A 20,273-nucleotide genomic window follows, 5' to 3' on the forward strand; every position below is an offset into this window, starting at 1 on the left:
GGCGGCCCCGGGGGAGGCACGTGCGGCTTCTCGATGCCCGGCCCGGGGGCGCCCCGCGGTCTCCAGAGCGCAGCGCAGGGCGACGCGCCCCCGGGGGTTTTTCCAATTATTCGAATTCACGTTTTGTTCACTCATGTTTTCTCGATTTTCATAAAATGAACTTTACGGTTTTCTGCTTTCAAGGTTCTATCCCCCCCCCCCGCCCCCCCCCCCCCGCTCCGGAACGCGCCGCTGCGGGCCGGGGAGCCCTGGTCGTGCCCGTCCCTCCCTCAGACGAGCCGGGGGCTGCTCGCGCGCGGGCACCGCAGCTCCAAGGGCCCCCGCCCCCCGCGCCCCCAGGGCCGTCCTCAGGCCTTGGCAGCCGCATCCTCACGCCAGCTCCGTGCCGTGAACACGCCAAGGCGCTTCTGTCTTTCTTCCAAGATTGATTTTTCATTTTTCCGAGATTCGGGCACACGCACTGGGGTGCGGGCCAGACGCGCGGGGTGAGAGGCTCCGCCAGAGCCGCAGCGCGCGCAGAGCGGGCGGGTCCACGGGAGCCCGCTGCCGGGGGCGGGGGGGCGCGGCCAGGAGAGGCCGGGGGCGCCCGTGGGCCGCTGCCCGCCGGGGCTGACCTGGGGCCGCAGGGCCCGCGGGGCCTTCCCGGGCTGTCCCGGCCCCCGCGCCCCAGGGAGGCCCCGGTGTCAGAGGCCTCGGCCGCGGCAGCCCCGCTCCCCGCTGCGCTCCTCTCAGCAGCCGGCAGGCGGGCTCGCTCCCGCCCGGTCAGGACGGCCCCGGGCCGCGGTCAGGCCCTCCGCGGAGATGCGGGGTTGGCCGAGGGTCCACCTGCGCCCCAGGGCGGAGCTATCGCTGTGGGAGGCGGCGTTCGGGCCAGTGGGTTTCCAGAACCTCTTCAAGGGCGGCACCGAGGGAGGGACGGACGGTCAGCAAGAGCTTGCGGATTTGGCAGCTGGTCTTTGCCCGCCCGGCGGGCTGAGCAGACGGGTGCGGAAGACAGGCCATGGCACCCTCGCCCCGACGCCAGCAAACACACGGGGTAGTAGGGGCCCAGGGAGTGGCTCCTTTCCTCCTGGGGCAGCTCCGATGGCGGCCCTACTCGAGAGCTGGACAAGCTTCTCCACCCGTCCCCAGGGGGCCAGGGCCCAGCAGTGCCCACACCGTGCCCACCATCACCAGGGCTCCAACGTCACCTCACAGGGCAGCAGGCGGGGCCCAGTCCCTGCCACCCCGATCCGCGAGGCCCAAGCTGTACACGGGTGTCTTCTTTAAAGGCAGGGAGTAGGCTGGGCGAGGCATCAAAAACTCAATCATCAAGATAGATAGTATTTTGGTGCAATATTTAAAAAAAAATCAAAATTTACACCAGAGAATCCATGGAAGTTACTTGCAAAGCCAAGCCTTCTTCTGAGCAAGACGGCGGGTGAACGCTGCATCATGGGACACAGCCACGACAGCCTAGGTGTGCCAGGGCAGCAGTGTACAAACTGAGCACAGACTTCCCTTACATTTGTTCATTACACGGGCTCTTTAGTTGGAACGTCAATGACAGAACACATACTACGGATCTTTTCCCGATTAGGGGACATACTTCAGCAAATATCTGAAACTCCCTCTTTAGATAAACCTCTTCTGTGAACCATCATTCACCTCAGGTGTCTGTGAGAATACTGACCCTGTTCAATGAGCTGAACACAATTACTACTAGACAAATTACATAAACCCTTCGAGAAACAAACATCTTCTCTGGGTAAGAAATGAGATCCCCTCAATAATACAAAGTGGAGAATCCTTCAGAATTATTTTCAGTTGTGAATCCTCATACTCCCCCAAGATAGCCCTGATGTATTTGCAAAGGCCCCACGCTCCAGGTGAGTGTTCATTCACATAGAGATGTTGGTGAGACCGTGAAGAAAAACTTTGTAGGCAAGCACCTGGCAGAAAACTTCAAAACACTGACTTTCCAGCTATACATGCACATTCCAGCAGTATCACTTAAATGTATCACTAAAGTTTTTTCAAAGGATACCAGGTAGCTCAAATTAGAGAAAAAGTGAACTAGAATAAAGGCTGAAAACAACAAAATCTTCTTAGGTAATGTAAAGTGAAGGAACTAATAAGTGCATCAAGATCCTTCCTGAAAATACAAGCTCAGTTTGCTTTGCTGTACTTAAGACTATATCAGGGGCCTCCCAGGTGGCGCAGCGGTTAAGCGCTGGGTTGCGAAGCTGCCTGCAGCCTCTGCAGTGCCGGTTCGATCCCCGGCTGCTCCCCGGCCTCCGGAGAAGAGTCCCACATGGTGTGCAGACCTCTCCTGCCGCCTGCTGCTCCCCTCAGCAGTGTACTTCCGTCCTTCTGCCTGCTCTGCTCCCCGCTCTGGCTCTGGTGGATTCTCTCACCCTCCCGCGCTTCTGACTGTACCCAGTGCTTATATAAACAAAACAAACAAACAAAATAAATAAATAAAGCATGCCTCTAAAAAAAAAAAAAAGACTATATCAAACATCTAAAACCTACTTTGATGAACATGCAACTGACTTCCTGGGACACCTGAAAGATCCAGTCGTGACAGCACACATGGTGAAGGAGTACTGCTCTTAAAGGGTATCAGGCTATCCTAGCCAGTAAGAACATGAGCAGTTCTTGGCACACAAAGGTAAGTGTGTAGAATGTTGATCTATGTAACTAAAGAGATAGCTGCCTGGCCAAGTTACAAAAGACAGAAAATAAGAGGTTTGTCATATTGAAATGTGTTAATATGTTTAATGATGTTATTCTAGTAACAAAATGTGCGAGTTAAGGCCTCTGGTGGCACTAGTGGTTGAGACACAACCTATGAGGCTGTCCTGCAGCCAGTGCAGCATGAGTTCGATCCCCAGCCAGAGGGCCACCACATGGCATAGCAGACCTCTCCTCATTCGCCCGCTGCTCCCTTCAGCAGTGTATTTCAGTGAGTCTGCCTGTTCCATTCCCCACTGTCTCTGGTGAATCCTCTCACCCCCCACACCTCTGGCCTGCACCCCAGCTCTTGAATGCATAAATAAATAAATCTTTAAAAAAACGTGCTAGTTGAGAATGTTGTTACAAAGGAGAAATACCTAACAAATGGTGTGGCACCTAATTTATCTACCATATATGGCATTCATAATTAAAATGCTAGAGCACAGAAACGCCATACAGTTGATGGAGCAAGATAGCTCTAGACATGAAGGTAAGTCCTACAAAGTGTAGCAAGTCCTTGAATAAGGTTGCCTTATTCAACATCGTTCACAGTAACACTGAGAAAGGATCACAGTGAACACTGAAAGAATTAACATTATTTAAGAACCTGATTTCATTATATACCATTTTTCTTACTATCAGTTACTAAAAACCTACCAAAGACTTTAGGTAAGGATTTAATTTACATCTTGCCCTGATAATTACAATTATTTACACACTAAAAAGGAGTATCTAGTCTGTTATGAACGCGCTTACCACGTTAGTTGATACTTTCTCTAAGGTTTTCCTCAGAGTTTTAAATATCTGGAACAAAACTTCCTTTAGGATAGCTTTTAGGGGAATTACTCAAAACTAGTAAAAATACTGAAGCGAACTTTCCAGCTGAGACATTACTCCATTTGGACAGTCACAGGTCATCACTTGGATTATTTTGCTAGAGGCTTGTCATTTTCTAAATGAAAAATTTCCCTAAGTAACAGCATGGTTTTGCCAAGGTATGGGCTTCTGATACCTAAGGTGTTTGTAATTTTAATAATTTGGCCATTCATTTGGTTCTCTATTTTCACTCATTAAAATACATTCAATAAGATGAAACTCCCAATGTCCAACAGTGTATTTTACGTTTGGTTTGGTTGGTTTGATGAATGCTACATTGGTACAATTAATTTCCAACATTCACTTCATTCATGATTCCTCACCTATATATGCATTTTAAAAAGTGTGACTTGCTGCTGAAAACCTTTAAGGGCTTTCTGAATTTACAGTTTCTACTGAGCGTTTTATATGTTTATGTGTAAAAAACCACGCCTATCTGTGGATGACTTTTCACATGGTATGTATTCATTACGTTTCTATTGCGTAGGAGTTTTCTGGTGTAAGAGATAATCCCCTTTAGAGAGTTTCTTTTCTATATGAAGTTGCTGGCATTCTTTGTGAACTTGCTTTTGAGAGGAAGTTTCCCATATTTAATTCATCACATCTTTCATTTGCATGTGTTCTCTGATGCATGATGAGCTGTGACTTCCAACAAAAGGCTTTCCCACACTCAGTACATTTACAGGGTTTCTCTCCTGTATGGGTCCTCTGATGTGCGCTGAGAATTGACTTCTGAGAGAAAGCTTTTCCACATTCACTGCATCCATAGGGCTTCTCCCCTGAATGAATTCTCTGGTGTACAACGAGCTGAGACTTCCTAATGAAGGCTTTTTCACATTCACTGCATTCATAGGGTCTCTCTCTTGTGTGCATTCTCTGATGCACAATAAGATGTACCTTTCCACTGAAGGATTTCTCACATTGACCGCATTTGTAAGGGCGTCCCCCTGCATGAGTGCGTTCATGTACAACTAGCAGTGACTTCCAAATGAAGGCTTTCCCACATTCACTGCATTCATGTGGTTTCTCTCCTGAATGAGCTCTCAGATGGATAATGAGGTATGACTTGCTACTAAAGGATTTCCCACACTCACTACACCCATAAGGTTTTTCCCCTCCATGAGTTCTCTGATGTGAAATGAGTTGATCTTTCCTGTTGAAGGCTTTTCCACAACCAGTGCATTCATAGGGATTTTCTCCTGTGTGGATTCTTTGATGTACAATGAGTTGTGAGTTGAAACTGAAGGCTTTCCCACATTCTCTGCATTCATGTGGTTTCTCTCCTGTGTGAGTTCTCATATGGATAATGAGGTATGATTTGCTCCTGAAAGCTTTCCCACATTCACTGCATTCATAGGGCTTCTCTCCTGTGTGACTTCTCTGATGTACAATGAGCTGTGACTTTAAACTGAAGGCTTTCCCACACTGACTACATCCATAGGGTTTTATCCCAGTGTGAGCTCCATGATGTACGATGAGCTGTGACTTAAAAGTAAAGGCTTTCCCACACTCACTGCAACCATAGGGTTTCTCTCCTGTATGAGTTCGCTGATGTACAATAAGGTTTGACTTCGTATTAAAGGCTTTGCTGCATTCACTGCATTCAAAGGGTTTCTCTCCTGTATGAGTTCTCTGGTGTATGATGAGCTGTGATTTCAAACCAAAAGTTTTTCCACAGTCACTGCATTGATAGGGCTTCTCCCCAGCATGAATCCTCTGGTGTGAAATGAGCTGATACTTCCGACTGAAGGTTTTCTCACATTCACGGCACTCATATGGACTCTCTCCTGTGTGGATCCTCTGATGTATGGTGAGTTGTGAGTTAAAACTGAAGGCTTTCCCACATTCACTGCATTCATGGAGTTTCTCTCCTGTATGAGTCCTCATGTGGATAATAAGGTACGATTTGCTCCTGAAAGCTTTCCCACATTCATCACATACATAAGGTTTCATACCCGTGTGACTTCTCTGATGAACGATGAGTTGTGACTTCAAACTGAAAGCTTTCCCACATTGAGTGCACCCAAACGGTTTGACTCCTGTGTGAACGCCTTGATGTACAATGAGCTGTGACTTGAAAGTAAAGGCTTTCCCACATTCACTGCAACCATAGGGTTTCTCTCCTGTATGAGTTCTCTGATGTACCATAAGATTTGACTTTGTGTTAAAGGCTTTGCTACATTTACTACACTCAAAGGGTTTCTCTCCCGTATGAATTCTTTGATGTATAATGAGCTGTGATTTCAAGCCAAAGGCTTTCCCACATTCATTACATCCATAGGGTTTTTGTCTGGAATGAGTTCTTTGGTGTGAAACAAGCTGGTCTTTTCTACTAAAGAGTTTTCCACATTCACAGCATTCATGTAGTCCCTCTCCCGCATGAGTTTTCTGATGTGCACTGAGGTAGGACTTGCTGCTGAAGTCTCCCCCACATCCATTACATGCGTCAGGCTGCTCTCTGGCATGAGTCTGCTGATGCACTTCAAGATATGGCTTGCTGCTGAAGGTCTTCCCACAGTAACTGCATTCAAAGGGTTGTCCTTCCATACACAACTGTTGGCACATTAACTGTGACTGCCTATCGAAGGTTTTTCCAGACTCTTCACCTTCAGAGTATTTTGTTCCAGTAACAGTCTGCTCATGTTTAGAATGGAAGAATGGTTCTCTATGCATATTAAACCCATTAGGATTCTTTTCAGCATAACTAGTGCATTCCATATATTTCAAACTCTTTCCACGTGTGCCACCTGTATAAAACTTTTGTCTTGAAGAAACATGATTTGTACTAAGAAGACACAATTTTCCAAATGTTGTAAATTCATAGCCTTTTGCCATACTTTCCAGCTTGCCTTGATTTTCCTGATACCATTCCATATGATCAATTTCCCAGACTTTGTCTAGAAATGAAAAGAATTAACCATGTTGTAAATAAACAACAATATGATGCAGGCATAGCGTAAAATTCACTTAAAAACGTCATCTCATGAGATTATTTTATTTGCTGATACCAAGTCTGATTATAAGTAAAAGAGTAAATATACCCAAATTGTGGGGCACAGGCAAACACAAAGCTAAACAAAAAGTGAAGACAGGTAGCAGCTCTCCTGCCTGCCTGTGACTATGCAGATGTGTTTCCCTTCACCAACCTTCTTCCTTTGCAAGGCAGCATAGGCAGCTCTCCTCCAAGACTGCCCACCTGTGACGATATAGGCCTCTCTTCGAACAAACCCTTTCAGAGGCAGCTCTTTCTGCCCACTTGTGTCTGGACAAGCATCCCTGACTTCCCTTTTTATAATAAACCTGCCCTTTTATTAAAAAAAAAAAAAAAAAGAGGACAGCTATTAGAAACTGACAATGAATACGTTCTGAGTTTAAAACTGCTGCATAATAGGGCCTCCCTGGTGGCCAAGGGGTTAAGCACAGCACTGTGAAGCTATTCCCCAGCCTCTGCAGCACAAGTTGATCCCCAGCCAGCCAGGGAGATACCCACATAGCGTAGCAGTCCTCTCCTGTCTCGCCCGCTGCTCCCCTCAGCAGTGTGTTTCAGTCACTCTGCCTGTTCTGTTCCCCACTCTTGTCTCTGGGGAATCCTCTCACCGCCCACACTTCTGGCTTGTACCCCATTTCTTGTATGCATAAATAAATAAATCTTTACAAAAATAAAATAAAATTGTTGCATAATAAAGATAACAAAGCAGGTACAAGGGAAAATGAGCAAAATATAAAAAGGTAGGAAAGACTCTAAGCATTAGATTCATTCAAGAAATAATTATTGAACATCTATTATGTACAAGCACACCAGAGCTCTGGAGAAAGAGCAGTAAACATCACAGATTAGTTTCCACTCCTCCTGGTGATAAAATTACACTGAGCACTCACACAAATAAATGAAAATAACTCGCATGGACCTCCCTGGTGGTGCAGGGGTTAAACTTCTCAGAGCTATCAAGCCATTGCCAGCCGCTGTGGCATGAGTTTGATACCCGGCCAGGGAGCTGATCCGCAGGGTGCAGCAGACCTCTCCTGTCTCTCCCACTGCTCCCCTCAGCAGTGTATTTCAGTCAGTCTGCCTGTTCTGTTCCCCACTCTGTCTCTGGTGAATCCTCTCACCCCTGCACCTCTGGCCTGCACCCCAGTTCTTGTATGCATAAATTAAAAAAAAAAAACTCAAAAAAAAAAAGAAAAGAAATTCACATGAAACATCATATTTTGGAACAGAGGACCAGAAACTGCTAGTAATCTTTTAGAGAAGCCAAAATAACTTTTTAAAAAAAAAAAGATTTATGTAATTTGACCCTTATTCTTTTGAAACAATCTTCTATTTTCCCCAACAATTCCTGCTGAATGCACTGAAAAATGAGTATGGGAACTTCTGACTATCACAAATGGGGAGAGTGTGACTAGCCAATGACATGGTCCGAATCAGAAACATTTCCATCAAGAAGAAAACAGGTCAGCTAATAAGTTAATCTTTGTCCTAGAATCCTAGAATCTGATTTACTTATGTGTTTGGTTGTCGTACTGTGCCCTATAGGCTCTCAGGATTCATAGACACTAAAGCTGTTCTAATAATTCCTGTATTTCATTCTTCCAAGTCTTCTGTTGCTGTTCATACCCATGCTTATTTGCTAGGTTTCCTTATCTGTGGCTTCCATCATTTGGTTTCCCAAGAAATATAATGCATTTTCTGCTAAGCTTTCTCTTTCCAGTAATGATAGAAAATAAGGAAGTGACAGAAATTAAGATCCCTTGGCATCTCAAGGGTTTAATCAAATTCAAAATACTAGGAAAAAGTATCAAAGCCATTGGCTAGGAGACATGAGTTGTTAAGTGTAAAGAGTAAACATAATCAAATTTTATATTAAATACAATATTCTGATATTCTGAATCTACAGAAAACATTCTCTCCAATGGGCATGTCGAGTTTAGCCACAGAAGACAATGGAAAAGGAAATCATGCTCAGAGAACACAGTCAACAAGTCAACAGACCACGGCCATGTAAGTCCTGGCAAAGCTACCCACCCAATGTGTCACTGAACTGCAAGCTGCGATCTCCCTGGGTGCACTGCCGGTACACTCCCAGAATGAAGCTAGCACGGGAGGGTGAGAGGATTCACCAGAGACAGAGTGGGGAGCAGAACAGGTGGATCTACTGAAATCCACTGCTAAGGGGAGCAGCGGGCGAGATAGGAGAGGTCTGCTGCGCTGTATGGGTCAGCTCCCTGGCCGGGGATGGACTCAGGCTGCAGAGATGATAGGGCTGACACTCAACTGACCTCTAGGCCACAGAGAGGTCCAAGCAGAGTATTCTGAAAGATGGACAGATGGGAGAGTGACTGGGTGCTGCCTAACCAGAGGTAGCTGCAGTTTAATAATGCTACCTACCTGGTGGTTCTTATGCCCTTTCCCTGGTGAGCACAAACCTGGTATTCCCCCCCAACCCATCTTTAAGGTCATGAGCTTTAGTAAGGAAAATGGGAATCCACCTGCACCCCCACCCTAACCTTAAATCCTAGAAGATGAAACATGAACCAACCAATTTATCTGAACAAACAATGACGGCCCCAATTTCCCTTATTGGAGTCTTCTGACAGGGATGTGGGTAACAATCTAGCATATGAACATGGTAAATCTGCTATGGCTTCCTGGGAAAGGCCTGATTAAAAAAAAAAATTATGGGGCCTCCCTGGTGGCGCAAGGGGTAAGATGCAACCTATGAAGTTGTCCGCAGCCACTGCAGCACGAGATCGATCCCTGGCCAGGGAGCTACCCCATATGGCACAGCAGACCTCTCCTGACTCACCCACTGCTCCCCTCAACAGTGTGTTTCAGTCAGTCTGCCTGTTCTGTTCCCTGCTGTCTCTGGGGAATCCTCTCACCACCACCAGCCCCCTCCCTGCACCTTTGGCCTGTACCCCAGATCTTGTATGCATAAATAAATTAATCTTTAAAAAATTATGCGGGAAGAAACAGTCATGTCCTAGTACATCACTGGTACCTCTGTGTGCCAGCTGGGTGTGACAGCCGTCTGAGACCATGAAGGGAGGTGACGAGAGCAAAATGCTGGCATACTTAGAATGTCAGGGTAGAAATGGACTTCTGGTGACTTACTGAGTCAATCACTTAGTCAACCCTAAGGATCCCCTACTTCAGGAATTTTTGGGATAAATAAATCACTTCTGCTTAGAGTTTGATTTAGGATTATTCAAAAATTGCAGCTGAAACAATCTTAATGATACAAAGACCACTGATTTATCCTGCCATGCTTGTCATGAATAATTTTATGCTCAGAATAACCTATCTGATAGCAACATCACAATAAACTATTACAGAAAGAGTAAAAGAAACAAAACTGGGTAGTAAATAGAATGATTCAAAAATGAGATAAGATTGTCCTGTTTCAGATGAAAATTAAGATAAGAAGAACCTTAAAAGACTTACTTTATTTTTTTTATTTTTATTTTTTTTTAAATAGAGGCAGAGCGGGGAGCAGAGCAGGCAGAAGGACCGAAGCACACTGCTGAGGGGAGCAGCGGGTGGCAGGAGAGGTCTGCGCACCGTGGCCGGGGAGCAGCCGGGGATCGAACCGGTGCCGCAGAGGCCGCAGGCAGCTTTGCAACCCAGCGTTCAACCGCTGCACCACCGGGGAGGCCCTTACTTTATTTTTTTTGAAGATTTATTTATTTATGCATGTTAAGAGCTGGAGTGTAGGCCAGAGGTGCGGGGGATGAAAAGACTCACTAGAGACAGAGTGGGGAGCAGCGGGGAGACAGGAGGTGTCTGCTGCACCATGTGGGTGAGCTCCCTGGCTGGGGATTAAACTCACGCTGCAGGGGCTGCAGACTGCAATGGACACTTAACCCCTTGCACCAACAGGGAGGCCCCCAAAAAGACTTATTTTAAAAACACAAATACTAACATACCAGAAGTTTTACAAAAGTTACAACATGCAGGGCCTCCCTGGTGGCCTAGGGAGTAAGTCTCAGTGCTATTACCACTGTGGCCTGAGTTTGATCCCCAGGCAGGGAGATACCCACATGGCACAGCAGACCTTTCCTGTCTCCCCGCTGCTCCCCTCAGCAGTGGATTTCAGTCAATCTGCCTGTTCTGCTCCCTACTTTGACTCTGGTGAGTCCTCTCACCCCCTAACCTTTACCCCAGTTCTTGATTTACAACACAAAAGGAAAGTGGAGGATAAGAGAGACTCCTCTGGATGCAGAGGAAGAGCAACAGAAGACTGGTCAAGCATGAGGATAAGCATTTCATCATACAGGGATAAGCATTTCATCATACAGGGTGAGAGTGGGTTCAGTGGGGTGTCACCTGAATAAGGGGTGGGGAAGGTCTAAGTGGCGGAGGCTTCACACAAAGTAACTGATCAGGAAATGATGCAAGAATGCACTTAGAAAGGACAGTGCATTAAAGTGCACATGCTGACAACATCAAAGTGATGGGACACTCTAGAAGAGATAGAATCTCCTGATGGGTTTTAAGAAGGAAGGAAGTCAGGTTGATTATAAAGCATTTACACATATAATTTTAAAAAACAATAGAAAGACACTACAGGGGTTATAAAAGTTCCACTAAATGAGGTAAAAAGGAAAGCTTGCTCAAGTGCCTAATAAAATGAGTCTTCCTAGGGAAGGAAAGAAGGAAGCCGAGACTGGCTGAGAGGTTAACTAAGAAGGAAAGGAACATCACATGAGAGTTTATACCTACTCCGAAGGAGGAGGAAGGGATCCAATGTCTTCGTCACTTACCTGGATTGCCCTGACTTGGGATTTGTGTCTGCATCATCCACAGTTCGCCCCCTTGTTCCAGTTTGAAGATGATATTGGGCTTGGTGCATTGATACCCTGTGAATGGAAAATCACAGACTCAAGTGCTTAGATTCGGGATCTCTAAAGTATGGGGGGGCCTGCCCAGTGGCGCAAGGGGTTAAGATGCAACCTGTGAAGCTGTCCGCAGGCACTGCAGCACAAGTTCAATCTCCAGGTAGGGAGCTGTCCCACATGGCGCAGTAGACCTCTCCTGTTTCCCCGCTGCTCACTTTAGCAGTGTACTTCACTGCCTGTTCTGTTCCCCACTCTGTCGCTGGTGAATCCTCTCACCACCCCCATCTCTGGCCTGTACCCCAGTTGTTGTATGCATAAATAACTATTAAAAAAAAAGAATGGGGGGGATTCAGATCAGTGACTGCCTGATAAAGCTGTGAAGTAGATGGTTTCATTGTTATATTCAAATGCCAAAGGGAGAACAGGAAACTCTGACCTCTAAAATGTTTCATAGAAGCCACCCCACCTTCAGCAGTCAAGAACAGGAAGCCTGCAGAATTCACACACTCCTTTCAGGGCGGTGGCACTTACCCAGGGATATCAGGTTGCCATAGTTCTCCAACATCACATTCCGGTACAGGTGCTTCTGGGCGGAGTCCAGCAGGCACCACTCTTCCCAAGTAAAGTCCACAAACACATCCATGAAGGACAACGGTCCCTGAAAAAGCATATGCCCATTCAATCTCCAATTATTTTACTGGGTTTGTGGAAAACAATGGGCAGCAAATGATGTCTAGTATATTCTTTGTGTGTAAAAAGTAAAAACATTTTGAAAACATCCCATAAATGTGCATTAAATCAGTCACGTTTTCATTCGACACATATAAAAATGGGTAACAATCATGCCCACAAGCAGCATCCAACATTGCAAAAGGAAGCAAAATCAGACACATGCAAATGTAATGGGAAATCAAAGAAACTGAGATGAAAGTACAAAAGAAATGAGAAAAACATTTCACTCAAAGAATTGGTTAAACCAACATAGTAATGCAGTAAAAGAGAAACAAGCTGTTAAGTATTCACAAAACAACAGCAAAATAACAACAATAGTCCCTCATCAGTAATTAATTTTAGTGTAAAATGAATTGAAATCTCCAATCAAAAGACAGAGACTAGGGGCCTCCCTGGTGGTGCAAGGGATTAAGCACCGCACTATGAAACAATTTGCAGCCTCTGCAGCACGAGTTCGATCCCCGGTCGGCCAGGGAGCAACCCAAATGGCAGAGCAGACCTCTCCTGTCTCTCCTGCTGCTCCCCTCAGCAGTGGATTTCCGTCAGTCTGCCTGTTCTGCTCCCCACTCTGTCTCTGGTGAATCCTCTCACCCCCCTCACCTCTGGCCTGTACCCCAGCTCTTGTATGCATAAATAAATAAATCTTTTTTAAAAAAAAAAAAAGACAGAGACTAGGCCCTCTCTGGTGGTCTAGGGGTTATTTCTCAGCCTATCAACACTACAGCCTGAATTTGATCCCCAGGGAGCTGACCCACAAGGCACAGCAGACCTCTCCTGTCTCACCTGCTGCTCCCCTCAGCAGTGGGTTTCAGGCAATTTGCCTGTTCTGCTTCTCACACTCTGTCTCTGCTGAATTCTCTCAACCCCCCCATCTCTGACCTACACCCCAGCTCTTGTATGCATAAATAAATAACAATAAAATCTTTAAGGGCCTCCCTGGTGGTGCAAGGGGTTAAATCTCAGCACAATGAAGCTACTGGCAGCCACTGCAGCACCAGTTCAATCCCCAGCCAGGTAGCTGACCCACATTGCGCAGCAGACCCCTCCTGTCTCTCCACTGCTCCCCTCAGCAGTGTATTTCAGGCAATCTGCCTGTTCTGCTCCTCACTCTGTCTCTGGTGAATCCTCTCACCCCCCACACCTCTGGCCTATAACCCTGTTCTTGGATGCATAAACAAAACAAAAGTAAAATATTTAAAAAACAAAAACAGAGACTAGCAAAATGGATAAAAACACAATTCAACAATGTGCTGTCTTACAAGAGACTCAAGATCCAAAGAGACAAAAAGACTGAAAGAAAAAGGATGGTTAAAGATACTCCATCTAAATACAGCCCAAAGAGAGCATGTATGGCTGAGCTAATACGACAAGACTGCAAAACAAAAGAGGATATAGAAGATAAAGAATATTACCTATTATTTAAAGTCCAACACAGATTATATAGCAACTCTAAAGAGTGAGACAACTAATAACGGATCAGCAAAATATACAAAGTAAACTGTGACAGAAGTGAAGTAGTTTTATAACAGTTGTCAACTGTTATCTAATACTCAATAATGGAAAACACCGAAAAGACTATAAGGTAAAAAAAAATAAATGAACCAACTAGATCTAACATATCTAGAACATTCTACCCAACAGTAGCATACGCATTCTTCTTAAGTTCACTCCATTTATAACGGATTTAAAAACAATTAAATCTCAGAATCAAGCTAACAAAGGAGGTAGAAGACGTGCACAATGAGAGCTTCAAGCTATTATTAAACGACTGAGATAACATTAGGAGATGGATGGGGAGAACCAAGAGAATCAAAATGGTGATCTTGCCTAAAATGATACACAAATTTAACTAAATCCCAGCAGTATTTTCCAAAGAAATTGAATTAAAATATTGAATCTTGGGCCTCCCCCTGGTGGCACAGGTGGTTGAGCGCCTCGCTGTGGAGCTGTCCGCAGCCTCGGTTCGATCCCAGCCGACCGGCGAGGGTCCCATATGGCGCGGCAGACCTCTCCTGTCTCCCCGCTGCTCCCCTCAGCAGTGTGTTTTGGTCACTCTGCCTGTTCTGGTCCCCACTCTGTCTCTGATGAATCCTCTCACCCTCCCACGCATCTCGCCTGTACCCCGGTTCTTGTATAAATAAATTAACAAATCTTAAAAAAGTTAAAAATAGAAACACTGACCACCCTTGGGCCTATATTCACGTATAGAGTATGCAATGATCAACAAAAAAATAAAGCCTGCATCATACAATGGGACACAGAAGCAATCTAAATTTTTAAAGAACAAATGGATCAAAAAGATGTGGTAAATACAAACCATGAAGTATTACACAGCTACAAGGAAGATGAAACACAGCCATTTTCTTTCTTTCTTTTTTTTTTTTTTGGTGGCACCCTCGCCGGCGGCCGGGGAATGAATTGGGCTGCAGAGGCTCCGGGCAGCCTCACAGCCCAGCGCTCAACTGCTGTGCGACCAGGGGAGGCCCAACACGCAGCCATTTTCAACAAAAAGGAGGGAATTTGAAAAAATTACATGCAGAAAAGTCAGAAGGATAAAAATAAACATCGGACAGACAATTCAACATAAAACACCTGAAAAACCAGTGGATGTCAACAAACACCCTGATGTTTCTGAGGTTAAGAAAGGGGGAGGGCAAGGAAAAAGGGGACACAGTGACAGTGGTGGTGGGAAAATAATAAAAGAAAAAAGGGAAAAAAAACTTTTTCACAAAAAGCGTAAGGTTTTCGTGCTTGCTGGCACTGCTACAGTAACAGCTTTTTGAATTTCTCTTTCTATTTTTACAATGGCCTCATGCTCGATTCGTTGGTCATGACAGGCCACACGGTTATAGACTTCAGTCTCTGGTGTGTACCAAGCAACTTGACTTTTCTTCCAGTATGACTCTTCTTTTTCTTGGGAGCACTTCCAGCATCACTGGGAGCACCTCAGATGGGTCCCGTGTCACTTCGGGTTTCTGGCGGTGCACTAAACGACTGTCATACACAATTTACTGGAGCCACCTGCTCACACAAATGCCCGGCACCACAGGCATAAGTTCTTAAAACCTGAGAGCACCTCAACAGCAGCAGGTGGCGGCTATGAAGTTATTAAAGCAACACAGTATGCACTACAGTGAGTTCTGCTATGATTTAATGCTGCATCTTTGTTTATGTTTCTTACTCTTGTGAATGGGACCGTGTACCATCTGTGTTTGTGTGACTTGATAAATACTACCTTTTTATAATAAATTTGTGTGTGCTTTATGCTAGTGACCAATTAGACTATTACCTACATGTATTTTATGTACTCATGACCTACCTTTACCTTAATTTTTTCAATATTTCTAGTATACATGGTTCATCTGTAAGTTTTCTCAAACTGTAGCAAATAAAAAAAAAATTTCAAATACGAAGAAAGTCTGTGTATAGGTGGAACCCATTCAGTTCAAGCCTATGTTGCTCAAGGATCACCTGTACAATAAAATGTGTATGGAAAAATTCTAGGTAATGGCTGCACAGATGTTTACTGTAATTCAATGTTTTCCTATGTTTGAAAATTTTCCCAATACAAGTTGGAGTAAAAGAAACACCCAAGGTAAATTCTGATGTGGATTGGTTATCAAGTTTGTTTTAAACTTTAACATCCAAGAGTGACTGCATCTTGTTAAAAATAAGAGTCTGATATAACAGGACTGAAGTGGGACCTTAAGAGTCTGCATTTTTTTTTAAAGATTTATTTATTCATGCATACAGGAACTGGGGTACAGGCGAAATGTACGGGACAGTCAGAGGATTCACTAGAGATAGAGTGGGGAACAGAACAGGCAGAAGGACCGAAATACACTGCTGAGGGGAGCAGTGGGCGAGATAGGAGGGGTCTGCTGCGTCATGTGGGTATCTCCCTGGCTGGTCGGGGTTGAACCGGCACTGCAGAGGCTGCAGACAGCTTCACAGTGCTGCACTCAACTGCCTATGCCACCAGGGTGGCCCAGAGTCTGCATTTCTAACAAGCTTTCAGAATATAATGTATTTCTTTAAATCAAGAAGAAAAAGAAAACAGGAAAATTAAAGTCATGGTGACAAAAAGGTTACAAAATGACAAGTAAGCACAACAAAGTTACTCATCCTCTTTAACCAATAGGAAATGCAAACTAAACTCATACTGACATATCACCATACAAACACCAAGATGGTTCAAGGTAAAAAGATTAACAATAGTGTTGGCTAAGGATGTGAAGCAAATGGAACACTCAAACACTGGTGATGGTTGGAGAAAATGATGTACAAGAGCCTGGGAGCTTAACAAAATATGTAATCAATGTAGCAAGATACATATGTGCACATACCAAAAACATATATTAAAAATACACACAGAGCAATAACAATGCACATTTTGTAAACACATGTAAACACAAGGACACCCATAAAACACAACATATGGGGGTGGGTAGTGAAATACGAGAAAACAAGGGTTAGGGTTAGGAAGAAGGATAAGCAGAACTTCACACAAACCAGTGATGATAAATAGATCACAAACGGGAGATATTACCTCTTGAACCGAAGGACACCCCCCCTCCAGTCCTCTCCTTGCCAAAAAGAAAAAAAATAATAAGTAAAAGAAATGGGAATGAGCCTGCAACTTACCTGGGGCTCAGTGGTTCTCGGCTGCGCCTGTGACGTGAGCAGCCACTCTAGGACCTGCTTTGTCCAGCGGCCCTTGTGCCTTTGCTGAGGTCCTCCAGGGAGAGGCCTCTGGTCGGGGGTCCCTTGACCCAGGATGGGTTCCTGACCTGGAAGATTCCTGATCCTGCCACCAGAACTGTGTTGCTCCTGGACAGGTGGGACCTGCAGACTCAAGAGCAAACTTACATTAGTGACTCCATGAGGTAGGTTGGGCTGTGAGCAGTCAGTGTCAGTGTGGCTGCAGGGCAGAGGTGAGACAAAGTGAAAATGGAGAAGCAGCACCCTCATACCATGCCCTCCTGCACAGGTGCAGGCCTGCAAGAATCCCAAGACTGCAACCACCACCCTGAGATTTAAAAACCTTCAGGCAGCCATTACACAGAAATCATACCAGATGCTAGAGATTCAACAACCTGCTTTGGGGGAGAACGCAGGTATTATGAGACTTCTGAATGCATGAAAGGCTGTGCTCCAGCTCTCACCATTTAGATGCCCAGGAACATGTCCCTTAGCTGCTCTGAGTCTTTTTGTTGTTGTTAAAACATTGAAAGAAGGATGAGACCGGGTTGGGAGCATAGTTTTTTAATCTCCAAAAAACTCCCCATGAGAACAAATGAGACTTACCAGAATATAAAGGACAAGGCCCACAGGAACCTACAAGCCAGCGCACAAAAAACTAGGAGACAAGGTCTTGTCACAAACTTCAGGCCACACAGATATGACCTGACTGCCAGGGCAGTTCTCAGTCACGGAAATAGGGGAGCGAGGGGGCTGCTGCTGGGCCTTATACTGCAGGGCTCCAAAGCCACCAACAAATGTGCCTCCCCACCAGGAGAGCACCCCTGGAGTGGGGCCTGAGCCTGTACGGCACGGCACAGGCCTGCAGGTGACAAGTGACAATGCCATGGTCACCTAAGGTCTCCAGGGCCTGAGGAATGATTGGCCTGTGCTTCCTTCCCTAAGCACTGACCTTCACTTAAGGAAAGCTGCTAAAAATAAGAGACCAGGAATAGAAAAAAAAAAAAAAAAAAGATTCAGGCTGTGAATCTCCTCCCCAAAGAAGGGCATGAGCAGGAAAGCTATTACTGGATAGCAGGAGGGAAGGGCCCAAAGGAGAGCTATTTCAGAAACTGCACCAGTGTGATGCTCAGACACAGTGAGTTTCCAGGTTGTCTGCCCCACCATAAGGAAGGGAGGAGCCCAGCAGCGAGGGGAGACAGGAGAGAAGGCACCGAGGCACAAGGAGCAGAAAGACATGTAAGAAGCCACGATGGCTTCTCGGCCCTGGACCTGCACCTGGGACTTGGGGGACCGGAAGGGACACCTGGAAGACACAGAGACGTGGGCGAGGGCCCCATGGGGAGGTGACCGTGGCAGCCTTTATCTGGACTTGGGTTTTGAGTCTTTTCCTCCCAGACCCGCCTGGCCCCCTCTGCCCTTTTCTGTGTGTCCCCCAGGACGGGCCTGAGACTGGGGGGGCTCTCGGGCCTCAGTGGCCCTGCTCTGGGCTCATCCTGTTGGGCTGGACGTTTAGCCAGGAGGGGATGGGTAATTTGGGGTGCTTGATTGGAAACTATATTCTTTCTGCTCTCTATGCACCCCATTTGTATTAAAGTTCTTTTTCTAATGAAGGGCTTATGCACTAGAGTATGTTTTGTCTTGATGGGGCCGATGGCAGAACCCACTTAGAGCACACAGGTTTGGGGGTCCCGGGGTGTCCCTCACCCTGCCTGGTAACAATATAATTTTAACAAGGAAATACAAGTCTCTCGAGTCCACATGCTGCTTCCTTTTCCTAGGATGACCTTCAGCCCTCTGCTCACCTCAGTCACCTCTTTAGACCGCTTATGAATCTCTTGGTAGCTTCAGCCCAGCAAGTCACCTTCTCTGCGCTCTACTCGTTTCGGGGAAGCCCGCGCGCCCTCGCCTCCCGCCTCGCCGGCTCGTCTCCGCGCACACCCGCCGCACTCAGTCAGGCGACACGGAGGCGGGAGAGCCGGAGAACAGCGCCCGCGCCCCGCACGCCCGAAGGAGGCCCTGAGGGGGGTGGGGCGGCGCCCGTTTCCCGACGCCGGGTCCCGCGTCCCGCTCCCGCAGGGCCCAGCCCCGGGGACACCCCATGGAGAAGAACGGGAAAGGCCCCCGCACGGGAAGGCGCCTCGGCCCCCCAAAGCGCCGCCGCCTTTTCTGAAGAAACGCAACACCCGGCCCAAGCCCGCCCGCTCCGGGACAGGGCGGCGCGGGTGGTCGCCCTCGCGGTCGGGACGCAGCGCGGACGGGCCCGACTCACCCAGACGGCCGCCGTGCGGACCCTGGAGGCCATGCCCGCGCGCCCGGCGGGGAGTCGGGCCGAGGAGACCCAGCCGTCCGGGACCGGTGGGGGCGCCGCGCACCCCGGCGGACGGCACCCGGGCGCGCCGAGGGCGGCCCTGCGGGCGCACCGGAAGCGCGTCACCGGCCCGCGCCGCGCGAACTACGACTCCCGGCAGGCCGCGCGGGGCCGCCCTTCCGGCTGGGGGCGCGCGCGTCGGCGCGGAGCTGCGGTCTCGGGGGGCCGAGGCCTCGCGGCGCGGACCCCGCCTTCGCGGGCGCGCCCCTCCTGGGCGGCTCCCCCGACGAGGGACGCGCCCGCGCCGCCGTGCGGGTCCAGTCTCGCGCGCCCCGCCGGGGCGCCTCCCCCGGGGCTGCCGGGCCGCCGCCCGACGCGCCGAGACGGGCCCGCGCCCCGCCGGTGACCCCCCCGCCCGCGCGGAGCGGCCCGCGGCGGCCGGCAGGTCTCCGGCGCCCCCGCCCCGGCAGCCAGCGCGGGCGAGGCCGCGGGACGCGCCGGCGCCCCGTCAGCTGCCCTCGCGGCCCCGCAGGAGCTCGTGCCCGGACCGGGGAGACCGGCGGGCCCCCGCGCAGCCCGGCCGGGTCGCTGCGGACGGAACCCGCCGGCGGGCGCCGCCTGTGCCCGAGCGAGGGCCGGCAGCGCGCTCGGGCGGCGTGGCGGCCGGAGGTCACGCGCACCCCCGGCCGAGCCAGGCCGCGGCCTTTCCAGAGGCCGGTCCTGTCTCCGGAGCCGGGCAGCGGCACTCGCGCGCCGCGGGACCCTGGGGCTCCGGAGCAGACCCGCGCCCTGTGCCTCGAGAGGGCTGGGCGAGGACGCGGGCGCCTCCCAGCAGCCATCCCCCTGCCTCCCGGGGCGGCGCACCGCCCGGTGAGCGGCGCCAGGAGCTTCACGAGTGAACCCGGCCCAGTAAGCACCAGTGTGGACAGATCCCTCCCGGCGCCCGCCCCGAACCACAGCCCCCACCCCGGCCTTGCCTGTCAGAGACCACGTTCTAGAACCTTGTAAGCGGAGTTGTGCAGCGTGCGCCTTCCGTCTGACCTTGTACGGGAATGCCTGAGAGGCCCATGCCTGGGGGTGCGGCCTGGCGCCCCATTAC

The 20,273-nt window shown here is 48.3% G+C and overlaps 1 protein-coding gene across 2 annotated transcripts; it reads right to left on the reverse strand.

The window, feature by feature from the left end:
- Positions 1-1,080: 1,080 nt before the first annotated feature.
- ZNF268 (zinc finger protein 268) lies at positions 1,081-19,203 on the reverse strand. Of its 2 annotated transcripts, none has more exons than XM_037511355.2 (5): positions 19,136-19,203; positions 16,807-17,007; positions 11,962-12,088; positions 11,356-11,451; positions 1,081-6,491 (listed from the first exon to the last, which is right to left on the reverse strand). In XM_037511355.2, the coding sequence occupies exons 1-5, from the start codon at positions 19,166-19,168 to the stop codon at positions 4,111-4,113; spliced, it is 2,838 nt and encodes a 945-aa protein (XP_037367252.1). In that variant the 5' UTR covers positions 19,169-19,203; the 3' UTR covers positions 1,081-4,110. The 2 variants fall into 2 exon arrangements, with proteins under 2 accessions (XP_037367252.1, XP_054551416.1); XM_054695441.1 differs by having other exon boundaries at positions 16,807-17,014; positions 19,136-19,167.
- Positions 19,204-20,273: the final 1,070 nt, after the last annotated feature.

This window comes from Talpa occidentalis, unplaced genomic scaffold, assembly GCF_014898055.3.
Source record: "Talpa occidentalis isolate TD23 unplaced genomic scaffold, MPIMG_talOcc4v2.1 talOcc4.14, whole genome shotgun sequence".
Classification (NCBI taxonomy): Eukaryota; Metazoa; Chordata; class Mammalia; order Eulipotyphla; family Talpidae; genus Talpa; species Talpa occidentalis.